The sequence below is a fragment of the Leptidea sinapis genome, chromosome Z (genome assembly GCF_905404315.1).
Source record: "Leptidea sinapis chromosome Z, ilLepSina1.1, whole genome shotgun sequence".
In the NCBI taxonomy this organism is placed as follows: domain Eukaryota; kingdom Metazoa; phylum Arthropoda; class Insecta; order Lepidoptera; family Pieridae; genus Leptidea; species Leptidea sinapis.
In genome coordinates this window covers 13,312,978-13,335,295 of record NC_066312.1, presented here as the reverse complement: position 1 = coordinate 13,335,295, position 22,318 = coordinate 13,312,978, and the positions used below count along the sequence as shown (strand labels likewise).

The window sequence follows — 22,318 nt, the reverse complement described above, 5'->3', positions numbered from 1 at the left end:
TATTTAATAACACGTTATTTAACTAAATTATGTGTTTAAATAATATTTTAATGGGTTGAATTGAATACCTTTTTAATTATAATATTTTTTTTCTAGAATAGCACGAGGAATATTCTTTTAAGGATTTTTGTTTTATTGCACACTTTTTTTTATATTTTTTTTTTCTAACTAAGCGTCAATTTGTTTATAAGAAATTCGCCTTAATTTTATCTCATCACTGTTCCATATATAGAGTTACCTCAGCGGTCGGAAGGCGGTCGTCTTCACGTGTATTCGCGCGTTCTTTCCGCCGACGGTAGCGGACCCCGAGCGTTGCCGGAGTGCGTGACATCTCCGGGGCTCAGGGCGGACCCAATACACGCCCCTCCGGCAGCCAGAACCCTAGCACCACGGCACCAGCCCACTGACCCCAGGAGTATAGGTTAGTGAATAAATCAAATCAAAATCACTTTATTCAGGTAGGTAAAAGAAATGACACATATAAATGTGCATAGTTCTCTTTTCTTGCTACATCTACCACCACTTCGGAAAGGGTTGAGTTTTAATGAGAAGAAGAGGCAAAAAGCTCTCTCTCTCTTAAATCCATATTTATAGCTTCACCTTTTAATAAATCATTTCAGTTATAATATTATGTAAAGTGATGTAACAAAATAGTATTATTATTATAAGAAACTTTAAACTAAAAATACCGTAATTATTTTTATGGCAATAAGTGACGAGACGAACTTACTGCTGACTTTGGTCATGGCACATAATAAATTGATTCATATCTGTGCACTGTTACAATAACTATGTGACCTTTTAGCGGCGAGTGTTATGTAACAATAATTTTATGTCGCGATGCAACAGTGTTGCCCGCATCTAACAGGGCCGTGATATTGTCGTCCGTCTCAAGTTTTATCAGTGGGCGGTAGAGGTACCACGCTTATGAATGTACAACCTTCTACGTCATTTTACAATCTCATGAATCGATCGACCGTTTTATTGACGGTCATAATTCGCAAGTAGGTTACAACTTGCGTTAAAAAATCGGTTAATCGAGTTGATATAGTAAATAACACCTATGATTGTTTTAAGTTAAAAATATATTACGAGTTATTTCATTTTCTTAATGTCACAAGGTAGATAAACACAATAAATAGTACTTTTTTACGATAATAAGGGATGAGACGAGCAGGACCTTCAGCCGATGGTAATTGATACGCCTTGCCCATTACAATGCAGCGCCGCTCAGGATTCTTCAAAAACTGAGCGACACAATAGTTGCGCTCGTCATCTTGAGACATAAGATGTTAAGTGTTATGTGCCCAGTAATTTCACTAGCTACGTACGGCGCCCTTTAGACCGAAACACAATAATGCTTACACTTTTTTTTATGGAAATGGAGGACAAACCGGCGTACGGGTCACCTGGTGTTAAGTTATCACCGCCGCCCACATTCTCTTGCAACACTAGAGGAATCACATGACGTTGCCGGTTTTTAAGGTGTACGCGCTTTACATTACTGCTTCACGACAGACAAAGGCGCCGTTGTGTTACCCATAATCTTGCCAGCATCCTGTGCAATGAATTCTTGCACTGGTAAAAGCATTAAATCACCTCTTACACCCTTGGGCCTAGGACTTCCCTATTCTTCTTCTCTATTCTATTCTTTTTATGCCCCGGGAAACCACAGGGCAATATATACAGCATGACGCTACAATGACGACATTAAATAAACACACGGGAAACATTTGACTGTAATCATGAACAAATGTTCAAAAATAAAATACGTGTCCACTAGGTGAATTATTCACCTAAAAATCAATTTTCTATAAAATCATTTCGGTAACAACCTGTAAGAAAGAAATCTAGTAGCCCCACGCTAATGTAGGCACTGACGCCTACTTCGTGCCGTCTTGCGAACTCATAAGGGTGTTTAAAATTTTGTTTTCTAAATATATAATTTGTTTGATTTCAATTATTTACTTTAAATTTTAGATTTTTTTTTTACTAGCAATGCTAGATAGCTCTTCTAGTGTATTTATTATATATAATATTGTAATTGATATACACAGTGTAATTCCAGTGTAACCCCCTTATTCATAATGGTCCGCTAATTTAAAACAGCCGCTAAGGAGTGTTTTTTCTCATTCTGACTTAGGTCGATGGAAGAAGACAGAGTGAGAGTTAGCAGACTATTATGAATAAGGGGGTTATAGATTTATGTGATAATTAGGTGCACCGGAAACCGAGGGGACTGAGGCAGCCCCGAGAGCCTGGCGAGGTGCTGGTGTCGCCCCTTCGAAATCACATTTGGATTTTAACAAGGAAACAAACACGTTCAACAATCGTCTACTGATGTTCGTCTCGATCTCGGCCATTCTTTATTGTATTGTCATGTTCTGGAAACGGTACGGTAGGAAAATTAAACGGCGGAAGATTATATCGCTGGCAACTTGATTAAGAGTGATAACAACTACCTATGAAGTATATTGTACCACAGTGTTGCGACGGAGAGAATTTCGGTCAATGACCTCTTATTTATCACTTTTGAACGTGTATAATTATGTGTCCGTGTTTTTAACATGGATGGTGACGTCGGATGAACGAGTTAAAAAATAATGGAAATTTCTCTGCTTCGCGAACATAATTTATACTAAGATAATTTAAATTTGCAAATTATGAGATACCGTGAATGTGATACCTGTACGTTAGTTACTTTTGTAGATTTATTATGCTTTTTGTTTTATTATATTTCAAACATTACTTAAATGATTCTTTTTCTCAGTCCTGCGGGCCTACCATGAACTCTTATTGCGATTCAATTGACAACTTAAAATGAACTGCTTTGCTATTTCGTATAACGACGTGAATTTAGGTTGATGTCAATACAACTGATTAAATCGCAATGATATCAATTGAATCGCAAACTGGTTTAGTTAGTGAGGTAATATTTCAACCTAAACTGGATAGCTTTATGTGTCAAAGTGGGCGATTCGACAAAAGTTGCTACTTCCTTCGACGAAAAGTGAATCGTGTTGTTAATAACTTTTAAAAAATAGTGAGAACATACAGAAATGGAAAATTTTATTGATGAAAGATGAGATAAGAATACTTTATTAGACTTTTTTGTAAAACGATATACTGAAAATAAATACCAAAACTGAAAATACTAAAGACAGTGAGGGCCCGGGCTATTCGCAAGAACGATTAAAAAAAAATGTACTCTGTGGTCCTGTCAAATCAAACATCAATGGAGATGCGTTCATAACTCGTTATTTTTACGAAAACACATAAGCAAACATTTAATTTGTAATTCAAAGAACTATATTTATTTATATTACTATTATTTAATAAGTACAAAAAGGGGCTTAATGGTTCATAATTTGACGCTGTAAAGCGCAATTATAAAATGTATTTTTAATATTTTCTACTCAAAAAACCGCTAAAATCATATCATTTTAGGTTTCGAAACGCAACGCATATTTATCGAGTAAAAGAGACAAACTTATGCAACGACTGTAGAGCGTCATCTCTTTCTCACACCGCGGACCACAGACAAATTTATTTCGTTCATTCTTTATAAGCGATCCAAACGCCATTCAGTAAAAGGCACTTCATGGTACGAATTTTAGTGATTCATTTTTGGTACCTAAACTGAACTGTATCGGAATCGCATCGCTTATTAAAAGTTGATGATAGGCCCTCTGTTCTTATTTTTTTTCTATTAATTTCTGTATTTGTAATGTCCCTAAATAATTAATTTGATAAAAACAGTTTTTATTCTAGTAGGACGTACGAAATAAATGTTACGTCATGAATTAAAGAATCTTCTGAATGCAAGATGTATATATACCTAAAATTTACCATTACTATATATAAATAATTGTATTATTAAATGAAAGATTATTTATTGGTAGCCTTTATGTGAATAATTAAGCCAAATATTTTAAGTAGTTTTAATTTCATAGGCTGTTTGTCTTTGCCATCTCGTTGGTTGGCAAATTGTGAAATCCACGCCTAAACGTAATAAGTGAGCGCTTTAGTTGTGACTCAAGTCGTATTAGTATTATTAATAGATTTTTCAATGTTTACTCACCATAAAAGAAGAGGTTAAATAAATTATTAGTTCCTAAAACCACATTGACTAGACTGCGTATTATGCCATGAACAAGCTAGCAACGTGTCGGGGAAAGTCTGAAAACTAAAATAAAATGCCCACCGGTTTCGTCAACGACCAAATTCACCACGTCATGCACACTGCTTCTTTAAATGCAGAGTCAGATACATATAATCCTGTCTTCCCGAGGGATTGGCCTCTGCCTATCCAAGTTAATATCTATTCAGCTAAACAATTTATTTTTAATATGATATCCCTGACTTCTGGGATTAATTAAAATTTTGCTATGTGGGACTCGAACCTGCAACTGATCGATGGAGCCACAGCCGGTGAGTTGAACAAGACATACCAAGATTTACGAACCATACGTCACTCGAACGGTGGGCTCGGAAGAAGAGCGCTCGAAGGGAACTCGAGACCCGCATCGTTCATAGATTGTGTTTACAAATTTAATCTATTCAGCTCACCATGGGCGGCAAAGTATAAAGATGGTCACTGAAACAAAAATCCTGGGTCTTATTATCGACCACATGTTGTCTTTTAAATCTCACGTCGCCGACGTTTGCCTAAAGGCAACCTGCCATTTATGGTCAATAGTCAAGGGTGGCTAAAATATTTGTCGTGTCAACGCTCTTTGAGAACATCAGTAAAGCCTCGCCTGGTATTGGAACACTGGGTCTCGAAATCTCGAGCGAGCTAATCTCGCGGTCATCTGGAATGCAAAGCCAATTTCGCTACGAAGAAGCTGGGTATCATTAAAGAGCACGGGAGAACTTCGCGCCGGCCCACATTACCCACGTACAGCGCAGAGCGCTGCAAAGCGCAGGTCCGGCGACTATTGGAGTATTGCTGTAATCTCTGGTCTGGCGCACCTCAGGCCCGAACCATTTTACCGCGTGTAATGCAGAGCTGCTCGAATTGTCGGGGACCCAGTGCTCTGAACGGCTCGATCACCCGGCGTGGCGTAGAGACGCTTCATTGTGTGTCTTCTATCGCATTTAGCACGGGGAGTGTTAGAGCTGTTTGTGTGGTGGAACTTTCTTTCACGTACTACGTGTGGCCGGGATGATACGATAGAATGTGGGCGGCGGTGATCACTTAACACCAGGTGACTCGTACGCTCGTTTGTTCTCCTTTTCCATAAAAAGGTCAATCTTGGGTATGAACACAGAGTTGGTCAAAACCATCTACATCGCCGCAGCTGTTGAGCCAATACTCTGCGCTTGAAGAAAAAAGCAACACCATTTTCCGCGGTCTATGACGTACTTGCCTACTACTTCCACTGGCATCATACCTGCTCTTTTGTTCCTCGTACTCGTGACCTCGCCCCTTTTTGAAACATCCACTATCTGATTGTAGATGCGGCCCTTTTATCATCATCTTTTTTTTCATTTCCACCGGATGACGTCCACTGCTGATGAAATGTCCTACGCTGCCCTCATCCAGCCTATTCGGGCGATCTGGACTAGATCGTCTGTCCATCTTGTGGGGGGCCTACCAACACTACGTCTTCCGGTACGTGGTCTCCATTCGGGAATCTTACTGCCTCAACGGCTATGTGCCCTGCCCACTGCCACTTCGACTTCGCAACCATCTGGGTTGTGTCGGTGACTTTGGTTCTCCTACGGTCCATTTATAGTGTTCTTATAAACTTGTCAGTCTCTCTACTTTCATCCATCATCTCTTCTCGATCAATCCTCCCCAACATTTTGTAAACAATAACTGTCACTACCTCTTCTTTTACTCCACATCACTCTATTACGTCATTGTTTCTTCATATATCGTTCCAAATTACTCCAGATAAACTACGTAAATCTCTTATCTCTACCGTTTTTATTCTGCATTCATTCTTAAAGTCAAATCAACTTTATTCTTTCTAGCTGGCTTAAACTAAGTCATTTCAAATATTTCCTTAAAATTACTGAATCTACCATAATGTATTCGAAAAAGGAGCCCGTGAGAAGAATATTCAAGAAACTCTTATGACTGAATGAGTATTTTATTCTACTTCTGCCCTATCCAACAGAGTCCATTTTTTTGTAAAAAACTTTATTACTTCATTCATATTTTTGAAGATTACTTCAATTTTAAAAATTGTGTAAAGTATGAGCGAATTCGATGAAAAAGTAAGACAATAAATGTAAATTTTCAACCTAACCTCTTCGCTTATTTCTTGACTTCGCTTATTAGACTATGATAGATGCTACTATCGATGACTAGACTATGACGTCATAGCACTTAATGACTAAGCCCAACAAAATGGCAAACGTTTAGAGTTATTGCGTCGTTTCTTATATACTTTGAGCTAATTTTGTGTTAAATTTTTTTGTTATATGCCGATGTAAACTATCAAAATAATAATATAGAAAAATATAGGGCTGCAATTTCCCTATTGTTGACGTTACGTAGGCAAATTAGTCCATGTCATGAGATATTTCCTTGCCCGACACCTTGATAGCACGGTATGGTATAGTGAGCATACTACTCTAAGAATGATAATTATTTTATTCATCTAATTTATATTCTGTCAAATTATTTAGTTAATAAACATCTTTAAACAATTCTTAGGCTTGTTGGTATTACTTGCTATTCCTTACATTCTCGCCTACAGTTTACTTTTGTATGAGACTGCTTAAACTATAAGCGTAATATTAGATTAAAAGAACGTACAATTACGTTTTTGTTAATATATTATCTATATTGTAACTATTATTGTAATAAATTCTAAATATGATGTGTTTTCATTTATTAAGTCAAGGCAAGGATGGTCGAAATGGTTGGTATTTTTTTATATTATAACGTGTTACGTGTTATTTTAATCGATGACAGTATCTCGATTAATTGAATTTTTAATCTGTGCGCGGTCACCTTAAACGAAAAGGTACAACACTAGTTGTTAGGTTCCCCCGGCACCCCGCTTCAGCTTTCTTATAAATACCCCCCTTGAGCGTTAAGTAGATAAATATACATACAAATAAATATAAAGTAGCAGTTTGGTATCTCGATTTATAGTTGTTACAAATGTGACGAGTCGTGGAGTGTTCGCGCTCTTTTAGGGGAAACTTTATTACCTAAATCGCCTTATTTTTTTCGTCCATCTGTGGCATTACTGCCGGCCGCGGAATACGAGTAAAGCTGAATCATTAATTTCAACTACTGCTTTCAAGTCATGTTAGCCGAATAATCAAAGGCGCCAGATTTAAGCTCTGGCTCCCGACAGGGACGTCTGTTCGTACCCCACAGGTTTTTGCTACATTTATTTTTTTTATTTTATAAATAAGTAAATATATAAATTTGTTTTTTTTTTCTGTCGATTTTTATGCCGATATTAATATGTTAATTTTGATAATTTTCACCGGGGTTTCATAAAACCACACAATTACTTTTTTTTAAATTACGTCGTTTTGATCTGGATTCTACTTTCAAGGAAGCTGTCTGTCCAAAGTTTTTTTTTAATGGAAAAAGGAGGACAAACGAGCGTACGGGTCACCTGGTGTTAAGTGATTACCGCCGCCCACATTCTCTTGGAACACCACAGGAATCACAGGAATGAATTATTATATTATGAAACAGGAATTTTTGAAGGAACCCATGTCGTATTGTCCCGGAAACACCGCACAAGAAAGCTCATTACGTTACGTACGCAAAGCTTTGTAGTACGTGGAAGAAAGCTCCTTGAAAAGCGCACTGTGGAGGATCGCCATACATCCAGATTGTGGAAATAATATCCTTATTTGTGGCGTGTCGTGCGAAGGTGGAATTCGGCGGTGAGAATTGAGGAACGACAACGGTAAGACGACAAGAAAATATACCTACTCCTTCGAACGTCAATATTCGAAAAGACAAATTCACACTTTGTTTCCGTAACTATTTTCGCACATAGTTATGGATCTGTTGGCAAGTGAATAACGGACATAGCCATATTAGTGGTCAACGAATGAAAGTCGCGTGGTCAACGATCGCACATCGCGTGGTCTTCAAATTTCTGATAAGAATGTTAGCAATTGGCACTAGATCGACACGTGTGTTTCGGTATATCAAATAAATAGTTTCTGCATAACATTAATACGTGTACTGTGAGCTAAGGGACCAACGGGGAATTTTCGCTTACCGAACGCGTTTCTTCAATGCTGGGCCAATGTGTAGCGTCGCAGGTGTTAAATACTAAGTACAGATAACGCGCGAGTTGAATGCAGAGTTCAGTTCAGATAGTGCTGTGACCTAATTAAAATTGATGACCATAATCATGAGCGTCGATAAATTTTAACAATGTTTTAATTTTATAATTTTAACCTAATAATTTAATCTCATATTTTTGTTCTGTCTTTCTTCAACACATTTCTAAAACATATTTTTTCATTTACTCGTACCAGTCATTATTAAAATCTAAAACTTTACGATTGACGTACGATAACTGTCAACGACGACACAGCACTACAATGTAGGCGCGCGAGGCGAGGCTTGCGGATGGCGGGGGGAGTTGCTTCTGCTCTTTATCTCAAGCCCCGACTGCATTCAACTCGCGCGCAAACTGTATTTAGTTTATGAAATAAATAATTCAACGTGTATTTTAGTCGCCACGCGGGCGTGGAGTTACGAGCGAAGAATTCTATAAATTTTATATATTTATATATATATTTACATTATTTATAACTAATGTAGTGCAGTCATACTCATATTTCTACGAATTTATGTAGTGGTAAGTTAACACGAGGCGAGGCAGTGCAACTCGGATGCTGAGTTTATCTCATGAGCCTTGACCTGAAAAATGTAGGTATTTTGCTAGATCTTGACCCTATCAAAAGACCTTCCCATGCCAAAGATAATTAATTAAACGGGGGATTATTTATTTGAGCTCATTATTTACATACCTAATGAGCTTTTTTATTACGAGCACTAAATATTTACAAATTGACGTCGAATCGTGCAATCAGCATTTCAAGGGTCGAAATATAAGACCTGGCGAGGAGAATCTTAAGTGTTAGGCGAAAGTAAGGATAGTCACAAACTCAACATAGACCAGGGGAGGCTTCTGTGCACATCAAGCCACCTAGATGGGCATCAGCGGCATCTTTTTCTGCCGATTGTGTTTCGCTTTGAAGACCGCAGTAGCGAAAGTTATTTGCATATAAGACTTAACATCTTATGTCTTAAAACGACAAGCGCAATTTCGATGGAGCTCAGAAGTTTGGGTTTTTAAGTATCCTGAGCGGCACTGCCTTATAAGGCGCAGGGCGGGGTGTATCACTCAATCAATCACCGGGTCTTGATCGCTCTTTCCTATAAAACAAAATATATTTCAATCACAGACGGAATATTGTGTTGACATCTAAAGCCCTGCCTGAAGAATATTTGTAAGTTTTTCAATTCGTAAGATATTAAAAGTATCTGTACAAAAAACAAAGACCACCTATTTGTAATCCATCTTATTATAACGCTTCTTTCTTCAGCTTAAATCAAAGAGCGATCTTCACGTTGACATGTTATATACCTACAGCATACTCAATTGACTGAGATGATTGACATTAATAATTACATATTAAGAATTTTTTTAATTAATGGCACGTACTATAAGCTAAGTATAAATATAATTTCTAATTAATATTTTGTCTGCAAGTCTTAGAACCAAAAAAAAATCGAACTGGTTACCGTTTAAGTAGGTACAAATAATAGAACATTTTATTCGGTTTTGCTGGACTACGTTTAGTAATCACTAAAGGAGTATGGGAGGGATTTTCACTATAGGAGAGGATTTCATTGAGTAAAACGGCTTGGAACATTCTCCACCTAGGTACCTTCATTTCACAAAGCCATGTTTCAATTTAGTGGTATTTATTCACCATTTGACCACAGTCCCAAACTTTTGCGGAATTAACCGGTTAATAACACCGAATGAATGAGTAAATACAACCGGTTTTAATTAATAATCGTTAAATTTGAAACCTGTTTGAATTGAACTCCGCATTTTTTTTAGAATTAATTACTGCTGAATTTCAAAGGATAACCATCCAATAATATAGAATTTTGCAGAATATAGAAAATGCAGCAGTAAATCTATAAATATGGGTCACTTATGTAACACTGCAGATGTTGCACCGCAATATGTGCTGACTGACCCATTTTAAAATTTACTAACTAATTTTAACGAAATGATTTATCATATTATAAATGTTAGCCAATAATAATATTCAAATTTAATATTCTTTTCTTAAAGATATAATCTTTTATTAATTTATACATTTATTTATACAAATTACAAATTTCGCGCCAGGAATCGCGCATGCGCGCCTCTATTATATTTCACTCGATAGTAATACGCAATCGCCCCAGTGCGCACGTAAAGCCGTGAATGTGAGCAAGATATTCATTTAGTTAGTGCTGTGACTTCGTTGGGACGGTACAAGTTATATTTACTGTCCGATATCCGCATTTCGATATGTCGCGCGTTTATCACCCATCGAGTCATGTTGTCGAGAAATCACGGCTTTCTTCGTTCAATAAATATAAAGAGATGCACAAAAAATCACTGGAGCAGCCTGAGGAATTCTGGTCCGAAATAGCCAAAGATTTTTACTGGATGACGCCTCATGAGCCCGGGAAGTTTTTATCATATAATTTTGACATTAATAAAGGAGACATTTTCGTCAAATGGATGGAAGGAGCGAAAACAAATATTACTATCAATATATTAGATCGGAAAGTAAGGGATGGCTTTGGAGACAGAATCGCTTATTATTGGTAAGTCTTATGTCATCCAAATAAAACAATCGATAGTCAGCTGGGCGAATAAAATGTATAGAGACGGCGCGCGAAATTATTGATTTTCCTCATTTGTTCACTTATAAGTATTACACTTAATTGACCATGCAATAAGATGCCTACATTTTAGTTAATAAAATGGTCAAATTTAGCAAACATTACAATAATTTATACATGAATTAAGAATTGGACTCGTAGACAACTTACAATCTATATAATATAATTTTTGGGATACATAATATAATTAATTTAGTAACTACTACTAAGTACTAACTTTAATTTTGTTGCAGCTTATAAATAATTAATTATATTCCCATCAAGAAGTATTTGTATAAAGTTTTCAGAATGACGTAGAGGTTATTGATTTATTTTAAATAGTTGCCATTAGGTGTATGCCTATATTATTTTTCATTATATTATTACTTTTTAGTTTTATCCGTGCTAACAGCAGTTTTATGCTACCAGTGACATTTTTATATCTATTATTATTCGCATACGTTGCTTAAAACCAACGTAACTTTTTATATAACTGAAGTACATAATAATTTTTTTGGTATTTGCTTCTAAAAATGTATGCAATGGGAATTTTAGATATACAACATCAAAACTTCCAAGAAATTGTTCAAATTAAATTATATTTATTTAACATTGTATTTCGAAATCACTTTATGTAAGTCTGGCCCATTCGATGTAGAAATACCATGAAATAAATACTTCATCGTACTTCGAATTTTGTTCATATATATTTTCATTCATGCCAATGTGAAATAAATATTTCATTGTATTTCAGCTTTACACAATCTTTGATTTCGTTTTTATAGTCATTTAACAGCTGAAATTATAGTGAGCTTAAGTTAAGACAGCCCAATGCAAAATTCAAGTTCGCGTTTTATCACACACACAGTTTTTCGTAAGTTAAGTTTCTATGTACGCTCTATAGATCTCCGCCTTAGTTTTTCGGGTCGCAGTCTCTACTCAACAACACTAGACCCAGCGGTTCTCTGTTCTGCGGCAAGTGTGACTAGACGACTACCACTTTAGGTTTCTTATTCGATGGGAAATGTATTTGAAAGAAAGAAAGAAAAATCATTTATTCTGCAGTTACCTAGTATACAAGAAGACTTATTTATTAATTTATATTAATATGCAGAATTTGAGTTCACTTCAGCATAATGCATACCCACAGGTGATATGATCGGTGCTGGTCTTCCGGAGAACCCCAGGTGGTCTAGCGGATTGTTATACTACATACAGATTATACATATTATATGAAGGGCTACCATACTAATTATATTAGTTATTATTTATTTATTGGATAATATTATTTGTTATTCGATTCCATAGAGAAACTCTAGATCCCATAAGAATAACCCTTTCCATAGAATGCTGAGCAACTTTTAATTTGTGAACTAGTTATACTAGGGCGACTCGAATCCAAATGTCACGACGAGTACGCACTAAGCGAAGACTTTAGTCTTCAGATATTGGGGTGTATGGGACAGAAGGCTTTTTTATGGTAGGAAGTTACGAGAGGAGCAAGAAGTTCACCTGATGATAAATAACCTGTCCGTTACTCAGTGGACATTCGACGAATTTTCCCAAATGCAGCCAAGCCCAGCTGAATTCTTCTGTTGGCCTCTATGTCGACTAAATAACTTCCGTGAACCGACACGGGTCTGTTCTTTGAACATCATCTTGGTTTTGTTCAATTTTATCCAGAGACCGATCCGTGGAAATGAATCAGCCAAGGAGTTAAGTATCTGTTGTATGTCCTGTCTGTAAACCTTAAGTTTGAAATGACTTTAGGGCAAAGGTATATAGTAATATAATTAGCAGTGGCTAATGCCTTTGGAAGTTCAAGTTCTATTAAACGCTACTTTTTCTTGATGTGGATTGAGTTTTGCTTAGGTTGTGTTGTACAAGGTTTTGTTCTTGTTTTTTTAGTCTTCTCCAGTGATCCGTTATCCTGGTTAGAATTCTTTACTCATCTCTGTTCAAGGAGAGCAACCTTTTCAGTGTATTTTTCATCACAGGTGTCGGAATGCCTTTGAATATCTTTTAAAATATTCGGTTACCGCCGAATAAAAGTAACTTATAAATTGTTTCGTTTACTTCATTATTTGCTTGTTGTTCTATTAATTAAACGGGAAACGGTACCTGCTGGCAAGTTACTTTGTATACTTATCACAGTGTGTACCTAAATATGTTTAAAATAAAAAATACTTTAATAAATTCTCTGCATTTATTGTATAATTTGTTTGATAAGGTTATAGATATATGTTTTTTTGTGACTCAGCATTGCAAATCCTCAACTTGGGTGTATTGCAGTCCTCGGCTTCGATTCACGCATACAAATTACTCGCTCAAAAGAATCGCTAACAGCAATAAAGATCCTTGTATACTGAGGGTGAAACATATACAATTGCACTTGACTCATATCTGTTTATGTCATGTCAATGGCCGCATGCAAAAGGAGGTTAAACGAACTTAGACGGGTTACCTCTTAATATGTGATCATCGCTGCATATAAAGGCCTGGCAACATTAGAGGCCTTTAAGGTGGACTTGGACGCATTTTGTGAAGGTACATTTATCGTGTCGAACTGGCAACATTGTGTAAGTAAGTCCATACCACACCTTTATTCATGGTTTCTGCAGTGGTACAATGTCCTACAGGGAAATTATAAGAGTAATTGTCATGTTTAATGTAGATCAAAATATATTATCGTAACAAAGCAAAAACTATACATTCGAATATATTTTTTTTGATTTGTCTGGATGTATCTCCAGGCAAAACAAAAAAATATACTGAATTCTACCGGTTGTAACAAACAATATATAGGCTACATATTGTCATGCCAGAAGTATGCATAGTATTTTTGCAGCTCTTATTCTAAATAAATAAATAAATTAGCCTTTTATTATTTCCCATTTGTTACATGAAGTTTTTTACAATTTTCATAATATATACATTTATTTTCACAAGCAAATTAAACAACATTTGCATTAATTTTCCTGATCATGCTGTACCTATGTTACTTATCTTTTACTATTTATTAATTAGTTTTAAATTAATATTTTATTATTATTATTCACATTAAATTTAATTGACAATTCTGATTATTGTTTTTTTTATATGTAAGATGTATTTATTAATTTGATTTATTTAACCTAGGCCTTTACCTACAGCAGGGGCGTGCATATCATATAGGCATTTAAGCAGTTCCTACCTCTTAAGAAGCTAAATAAATGTAGCGCTTGTGTTAAAGTAAATTTAGTATAATTTGCTTCCGTTATTTTATTACCAGATTTCTATTGAACACCCATAAAATCTTTCCATACGCTAGATAGATACTAAATACCTACGGTAAGAAATCTTTTGCTTATTCCAAAGCTCAACTAGGACTAGTTAGATCCACAGTGCTTACCTTGATAAAAAACCAATGCACGCCCCTGACCTACAGAGGGTTACTCCCCTTTGTGGAGTACCTAAAGGCCTTCTCCATTTTGCACCATTGTTTTCCCAATCTCTTGTTTTTGTTACATTCACATTCTAAATACATTTTTAATTTGAAAGTCTATAACAAGTTGAGTAATTAAACATAGGTTATCTTATCTTACAACTGTACCTAATTAGGTACTTATAAAATTAAATAAAAATATATATAGTTACATTTTTACCTATACATTTAAATTTAATTAATTGAAAATTAATTAAAAACTTTATAAAATTAATAACAATATTTGAAAATGAAGAGAAAAATTTATAAGCAAGTGGACAATGTCTGTTTGAAAATAATACACTAACGCACACATGAATAATTTAACATTGCAATAGCACACTCCATTACGATTACACGAAAAAGAAGGATAGTAAATGCAATTATCGCAAGCGAAAAAGAGATAACTCTAATTTGCTAATTGCTTCGTATTTGTATAGAAAAAATACATTTAATTCATCAGATATGATTTTTTACCGTTCACTGTGATTTATGCCTAAATTACGATTCATTCATGAGTTCATGTAGTAAACGCTATAAAGTAGTAAAACTGCATTGAACTTAGGTAGATAATGTGTCATTGATTTTATAAAAATATTATTTAATATTTATTGTAATATATAGCCACATTGACGATACCAATTATTTATACATAAAATAATAAAAAACATACAGACACCAAAACAAAACCGAAAGGTCTCTATCTACAGTAAGGGTCCCATTTTTACAATTTTACTACTCGTAACGACGGCTCCCAAAAAGTTTTAAGATTACAATTATTATTTTTTGTATCCTATATTATTTATAAATGTCTTTTTGTTGAGGGTTTATTACAATAAGGTAATCGGAGAAGAAGAAAATGATACATTGATTCTTCTGCAGTTAGCAAGGGATATACTGAAAGGGACAGTGTTACTGAAAAAACTCCTACGTAAACAAATAGCACTCACTGTCTATATCCGCTACCTACCCTAAAACTTGTTTTAGTAGTTTGATAGTTCAGCTACCTATATACGCACTTGTTTATTAAAAATTATTACATTTCGCATTACATTAACTGCAACAATGACTTTTTTACATCATTTCCTAAAATATTCTACCTCGATCATCCCGCAACAGAGAGCATCAATATTTTGTCATTTCTGTACGTTAATCTATGATCGGCTTGGCGGCGATCGTTGTTGTCATGGCGACATATTTATTTTGTTAGATAAATAATGAAATCAAATAAAATGTTATAATTCATGATTTCTTAAGTGTGGTATGTAACTCTATGTTTTTTTTTTACTTTCGTAATTAGTGCATCTTCCCATAACACAAGACGGCATTTTAATGTTGTACCTATATCAAATTGTAAGCAATTCTGTCAACAACAAACGCGTGTGTACCGTTTTCGTATCGAGAGAGCGAGTACGACCACAGGAACCAATTGATTCAATTTAGGAGATTGGTTTCGGCGCGCTAGTGACATATCTACCTCTTTTAATACTATAATATCATTGGTGGACACCGCTAAAAGCCTCTAGTTTTTTTATAAACTGACACGAGATGGTGTTACGTCATCAAGTATCTATTGAATTCTTTCAAAACCTACCTAGCAGCTGTTGATTTAGATCACAACCGAAGTCGTAATAAATCAAAGCGCAATATTTTCTCTTTAGAAATTAGAGTAAAACGCGAATCGAACATGCACATGAAGCCTTCTCTACCGACGCAGAAGATAGACACCGTTATTTTAAAATTACCTAATCAATAAAACTGGTTTATCAGATAGGTACGAGAACACATTTATGAAAAAAAAAACAAAATTGTCTATTATAAAATAAAAGAATTTGCAGTTGCAGAGACTGCCGATATAAGTGAAAACTTAGAACTTTTAGTATTAAAATAAAAGTAAATTTCTTGTTGAAAAACAATTAAATTATTAATTTCAATTTATTTTTAAAACTTATTTTCAGTAATATAAAAATCAAACAAAGCCACTATTTCAACAATGCACAGTATAATATACACATTGAACTTTTCAATAAATCCATTCAATTTCTCTTATAAGATATACACAGATATACACTTATGTTACACATTACGTCAGCTGTATAGCAACAGATATAATTCTATAAGAATTTCGGTGACACGAACTCAAGAGATATCACCCATCCAAAAAATATATATCTCTATATATTATTTTTACACTTTTCATGGGATGGCTATGTATAAATGTTAAACTCACGTTAGGACACGCGACCTGATCCAAAATTCGTAAGACAGCCGTTGAAACTATGTATGAAAGTTAATTTTTCTGAGAGATTTCATGTCATAGAAATTGTCTTTTTTGTGTACAATAGCGCAATAAATGAATATATTATATTTTAACCACACAAATGCTAGTACTTTTATACATAAAACAATTCGTTTCTAACCGTTGCAAAATATTCAAACGTTCAAAATGCACAACGTTAATTTTCAAGCTTACACTTCCGCCGGCACTCCCGGAGTGCAGCCCCTTTTTTTAATTAATTATTTATCGCGTGCGCCAGTCATGAGCATGTCGGTGACGCGAATAGAAGCCCAACGCGGTTTCAGAAGTTTTCACTTCAAAATGTCTCATGAAAATAGCAAATCCTTGACAAATTTCAATAACTGCGTCGTTCGTACAATGATTCACGAATTTATTCATAATTCGCTTGTCAAACTTGACCTCGACCCCGTATCCTGTTCCTGGCCGTATGCTCTTTCGATTCTAATAGGATACGAACATTGAAACACATCACTAAATATTATAAAATAACGTCCTCCGCCGCGTCTGTCTGTCTGTTCGCGATAAATTCAAAAACTACTGCAGCATTTCACCGACGGATAGCGTGGTTCTCGAGGAAGGTCTTTGTATATAATTTGTTACGTTTTTGTACACATATTTATATACATTAACGATATTTGTTGGAAGTGTCGGTAAAAATACTGTTTAATTTAATTACTAAGAGCTTTTACTGAAAACACTATCTAAACCCATTGAGATATAATAAAATAATGTAAAGTGGAATTGTGTGTATTATATATGTCTACCTTAGATCATTTATACGTCTAGATATACTATGACAGCTGTGATCATTTATATAAATTAGGAAGAGGAGCGGTCCAAGAATAGACCCTTGTGGTACCCCCATACCGAGAGGAGTCCCAGGAGATCTCCTGACATTCACATCGACCCTCTGAATTCTATTATTTAAATATGAGATCAGAAGATTGAGCGCAGATATGGCATGTCAACATCACACATTGTTTGAGACTGGCTTGAGTACGCCCATTTGGCCGTAGTAAAAGTTGCCGCACTTTGCAACTACGCCTGCGATATCTAGTTGGAGCGCAGCGGAGACCAATCATTAACTTAAGACTACATATAATCATAAATACAAACATAAAAACATAAAATCATTCAGAAATACTTTTTCATTTCTCATACTCGGAAAGTAATGTTGTTTTGATCTGATTATTGGGTGGAAAATGCTGCTTCCCTCCGTAGAGAGGGAAAAACTCATACAAATTGTATCCCACCCAAGGGCCGGAATAAACTTTCAAAAATAGAACTGCTGTTAGCTATGAAGAGTTTTATGTAAAAGAAACTAATCAAAAGAAATGCCATGTGACTTTCTAAACAGCCAGTGTGAACTTAGCGCAAACTTCTTTGAGCGGAATAAGCCGCAACAATTACGCGGTAAGTTCCATATTTGAAATTTAAAAAGTCGACATAAATTGGCGGGATACTAATCTGTGCTTATATAAACAACTAGTTTTATTTTCCTCATATTCAAAATGAAAAGTAGAGTGTTTAACTCGGGTAAAAGTATCAATTCCTATTCGTAGCCGACCTCGCTGCGCTCGGGCGTCTAAATAACTCGGGAATTGATTCTTTCGACCCTCGGTTAACAATCTACTATTTTGTTTCATTTTTAACTCATTTACATTGATTACACATTTCCAATGAGTTTAGACTTGACTTTTTTGTATTTACAGAACTGCATCTTTCGGGTCAGCTAGTTGGTGCAACCAAAAATATGAGGAGAGAAAATATGATATAATAAAATGTTACATCTGTAAACTGTATGTCTGTTAACTGTCCGAACAGCGGGCATGACGACCTTTATAATATTAAGTATAACAAAATATTAGTTACCCTTGGTTGAAGGTAGTGAATGTCTTTATAACTAGTACACATAATGATAAATACAAAGATAAGTTATGCGTCTAAATTGAGTTTCTTGCTGTAAGACATTCGATAGAAACAGGCCACGATAATTATTTTTGTGTGCGTGACAAGCTACGTCTTACACTCTCAATTCGTATGACATTTTGTGTTAGTGTGCGTGAATTGCTCAAAATAGAGGTTAGTCCTTAATTCAATTCTTTTCGACGTAAAAAACAGTCGTTATTATCGTATATATGACCTAAGGATGCATTTTTTATGAAAATAAGGGACGAGACAAGCAGGACGTTCAGCAGATGGTAATTTATACGCCCTGCCCATTACAATGTAGATGTATGACGAATGTAGATTTTGACGTTCATAAAGTGATTATAAATCCTATTTTGAATAAAAATATTTGAATTTGAATGCAGTGCCGCTCAGGATTGTTGAAAAACCTAAAAATTCTGAGCGACGTTACAACTGCACTCGTCACCTTGAGACATAAGATGTTGAGTCGCATTTTCCCAGATATTCATTAGCTACGGCGCCCTTCAGACCGAAACACAATAATGCTTACACATTACTGCTTCACGGTAGAAATAGGCGTCGTTGTGGTACCTAATACGTACGTACGTATTATTTCTAATACTTGCTCAACACATAAATATATCAAACAATCAAATAATTATATTGTTATGTTTGAATAAATAAATATGAAACTTAAATAATTATTTTTCAATATTAACATAATTTTTATGTGTAATCAATGTTTCTTTAACAATGTTTTTTTTAATAATAATAACGTAATGTTACATAATAAGTTCTTTGGTATGCATTAGCTCTGGTCTTTCTCAGATTTAAGAATTCCAAAACAAGTTATCTTTCTCGGTAACACAGGATAAAAGTACAACGACAGCTCTGAAAAAAATCCTGAGTGAAAAAACTCAAGTATCAGGGTTTCATTTTTAACTTTTTAAAATCAAATTAAAATCAGTTTATTTATGTAGGTCAAGGAATTGATACTTATGAATGTAAATAGTTATCATTTCTTTTAACATTTACCATTGAGCGTTAATAATAGAAAAATTCACGAAAGTTAGAGAGACTCATAAATGTGTAAATAGTTAATTGTATTACTTAATAATGAGAAGAAGTGGCAAGAAACTCTTCCACTTCCGAAGTGCAACCCGAATTTATATTTATTTTTAATTTCGAAGTATTAGAAAACATAAAAAAAGATGAATGAAATAGGTCAAGCCGTTCTCAAGTTATAGCGTGACCTGGAGAAATAGGGGTTGGAAAAGTAGGGAAGATGTTCTACTTACTAGCGGCGCTATGTGCTTCATGCTATGTTCGCCCGAAATAGTGAGAAATCACTCTCTCTCGGTCGATCACAATCGAACACAAGAAGGGGTCTTGGACAAAAACGTCCTCTATTGTAAACATTCTTGAGTCACTTTATTGCGTTTCATCCGTAAAAAATTTACCATCGTGCGCGCAAAGAAATTTCACTTGAAAAACGTAAAGCAGAGATTCTGGTAACAGCATCATCCAGCCACCACAAGAAGCGCCCGTTCACAAGCATGACGCAAATCGAACGGTAAGAAAACATAGAAATATCCAACGTCAGACCTGTTTTAATTTTCCTAGTTATTTTTTCCGGCCTTTGTGGCCGGTTCAGCGGTTTTAACTGTTGTTTTATAAAAAAAAGAACAGAATAAAAAACCTGTATTTTTTTTTTGTAATACAAACCGAGAGACGAACTAGACGTTCAGCTTATTTCAAGTGATACGCCCTGCCCTTTACAATGCAGTACCAAAAAAAAACGTAAATATCACAGCTTTACAATTATTGCGCTGTCGTGTCGACACGTTAACTCCCAAAACCGAATTAGAAATTGAACTTGACCGCAGATAAAGGCCCCACTGTGTTTGTTTTACACTGTTTCCACTTAATAGTATATACCTACTAAAAACGATAAATCTGTTTGTGTTGGCCTTTCAATGCACTATGAAACGAGCAATTCTTGTAAAGATCTAACTAATTTATACAATAATAGTTATTTTATTTAAAAAAAACAGATATGTCAAACAAAAGAATCTTGTATTACCTACCTTATATTGAAGACAAGGTCGTCAGGTTTGTTTGAATGCATCTTTGCTTAAGAATTACTCGTAAAATAATGTCAATAATACATGCAACCGAAGGTACTGTTAAAAACGTGTTTAAAAAATGTTTTGTGATGTTCGCAGTGAGAAAAAACGATGAATGTATATATTTAAATACATAATTCTTCTGTCCATGTATAGGTATGTTAGTGGGCAGATATAAAAAAATGAAGACAACCTTTTGATATGCGATTGGGAGTTCAGTTCTTTATTATACGTCAATGGTGGTCAGACAGTATTTGGATAAATGAGTAAAAAATCACCGCTTTTGACGTAATTCACAGAAAACTTAGGAACGTTGGTGAAGTTATCTAATAATTTGGTTTTCACAAATTTGTAAAATCACTGAAAGCATATTTTATCGGCATGAGGCAACGCATGTAAGTATAGTCTAGGACTCCACCAGGTTTCTTCTTTATATCACTGTTTCACTCACCTTCCTTTTCCAAGATGACCATTTCCACAGCCTACTTCAGTTATTCCTAGATCGGTACTTTACAAAAAGACTAGTGAATGTTAATCAATTTCAATATTTAGACAACCACGTTTATAAAATATATGCGGCCGGCCACTGATCTATTATATGCATCCTTTTTTTATTGTGTCTGCAAGAACAAAAGCAATCAATGAATTATTTAAGACAAAATAAAGCAAATAGAATACCAGAAAACCAATGTTTTAAAACAAGTCGCGGACTGCCGCTAGGTACTTTTGTTATTGCTCTCCGCACTCAAATTCCATATTTAATTTCTTTTATTATATAATAGCTGACCCGATAGATGTTGTTCTGTCAGCTAACCTCTACTCGGCGAAAGGAAATTTTCCACAAAATTTCAAGTCTTTACGCCTTATGGTTACAGAATTATCGTGACTTAAATGGGTGGATATTATTTATGAAATTGTTTTTTTTTTTTTTAAATCTCAACACATTCATGCTCTTTATTTCTATGAAAAGGTACAGAAGTTGTTCAGCTATTGTCTGTTTAAATATATATTTTGAAATATTCAGGTTGGCTGACATGCGTGTGAATATTTTAAGAAAATTATAATAGGTAATGTTACAAAGGCCAGTTAACTTAGTATGTGTGTGTGTGGTCGTAGCTGACGCTTACGTAACATTTAATTGAATACAATTATTATAAATGAGGTTAGGAAGTAATTATTTTATTCTTCATGGTTAAATTATTTTATTATGACTGAATGGTTGTTTGTGAAGTTTTGGTGAGTAATAAAATAAATAGTTAAAAATAGGTTATTATTGTTTCGTAGCAATATTTACTAAACTACATTTTTACTTATTTCTATAGTTTTATCTAGTTCAATTACACTATTTTGTCCTATGGTATATTAATAAGGGACAATGCAGCCGATACGATCTAATACCAACCTTCTGCTCCAGAAGAAGGTTATTTGAGCTATATACCCTTTTTTTTAATTCTTCCATGGAAGACTTAAGCCTTATACTCGATCGCTCGTCTCAAAATGAATCTCATGGTCAAAACGATGATCATGTCGCACGTATTCCCGTTAACAGTTGGGAACTGTACTCTCGAAACTTTGACGAGTACGTAGGTACTGGGACAATCCATTTAGGTAGGTCTAATTTC

The 22,318-nt window shown here is 34.9% G+C and overlaps 2 protein-coding genes across 3 annotated transcripts in view; both read left to right on the top strand.

Annotated features, from left to right (window-relative positions):
* Positions 1-3,930, top strand: part of LOC126978930 (membrane-bound transcription factor site-1 protease) — a 29,817-nt gene extending 25,887 nt beyond the window's left edge. For both annotated transcript variants that reach the window (XM_050828058.1, XM_050828057.1), the window contains exons 19-20: positions 233-421; positions 2,219-3,930. In XM_050828058.1, coding sequence (XP_050684015.1) covers positions 233-421; positions 2,219-2,442 — 413 coding nt within the window. In that variant the 3' untranslated portion in view covers positions 2,443-3,930. The remainder of the gene's footprint in view (positions 1-232; positions 422-2,218) is intronic.
* A 6,514-nt stretch (positions 3,931-10,444) lies between these two features.
* Positions 10,445-22,318, top strand: part of LOC126979125 (acetyl-coenzyme A synthetase) — a 40,435-nt gene continuing 28,561 nt past the window's right edge. The window contains exon 1 of the mRNA XM_050828338.1: positions 10,445-10,840. Within this exon, the coding sequence (XP_050684295.1) occupies positions 10,539-10,840 (302 nt within the window). The 5' untranslated portion in view covers positions 10,445-10,538. The remainder of the gene's footprint in view (positions 10,841-22,318) is intronic.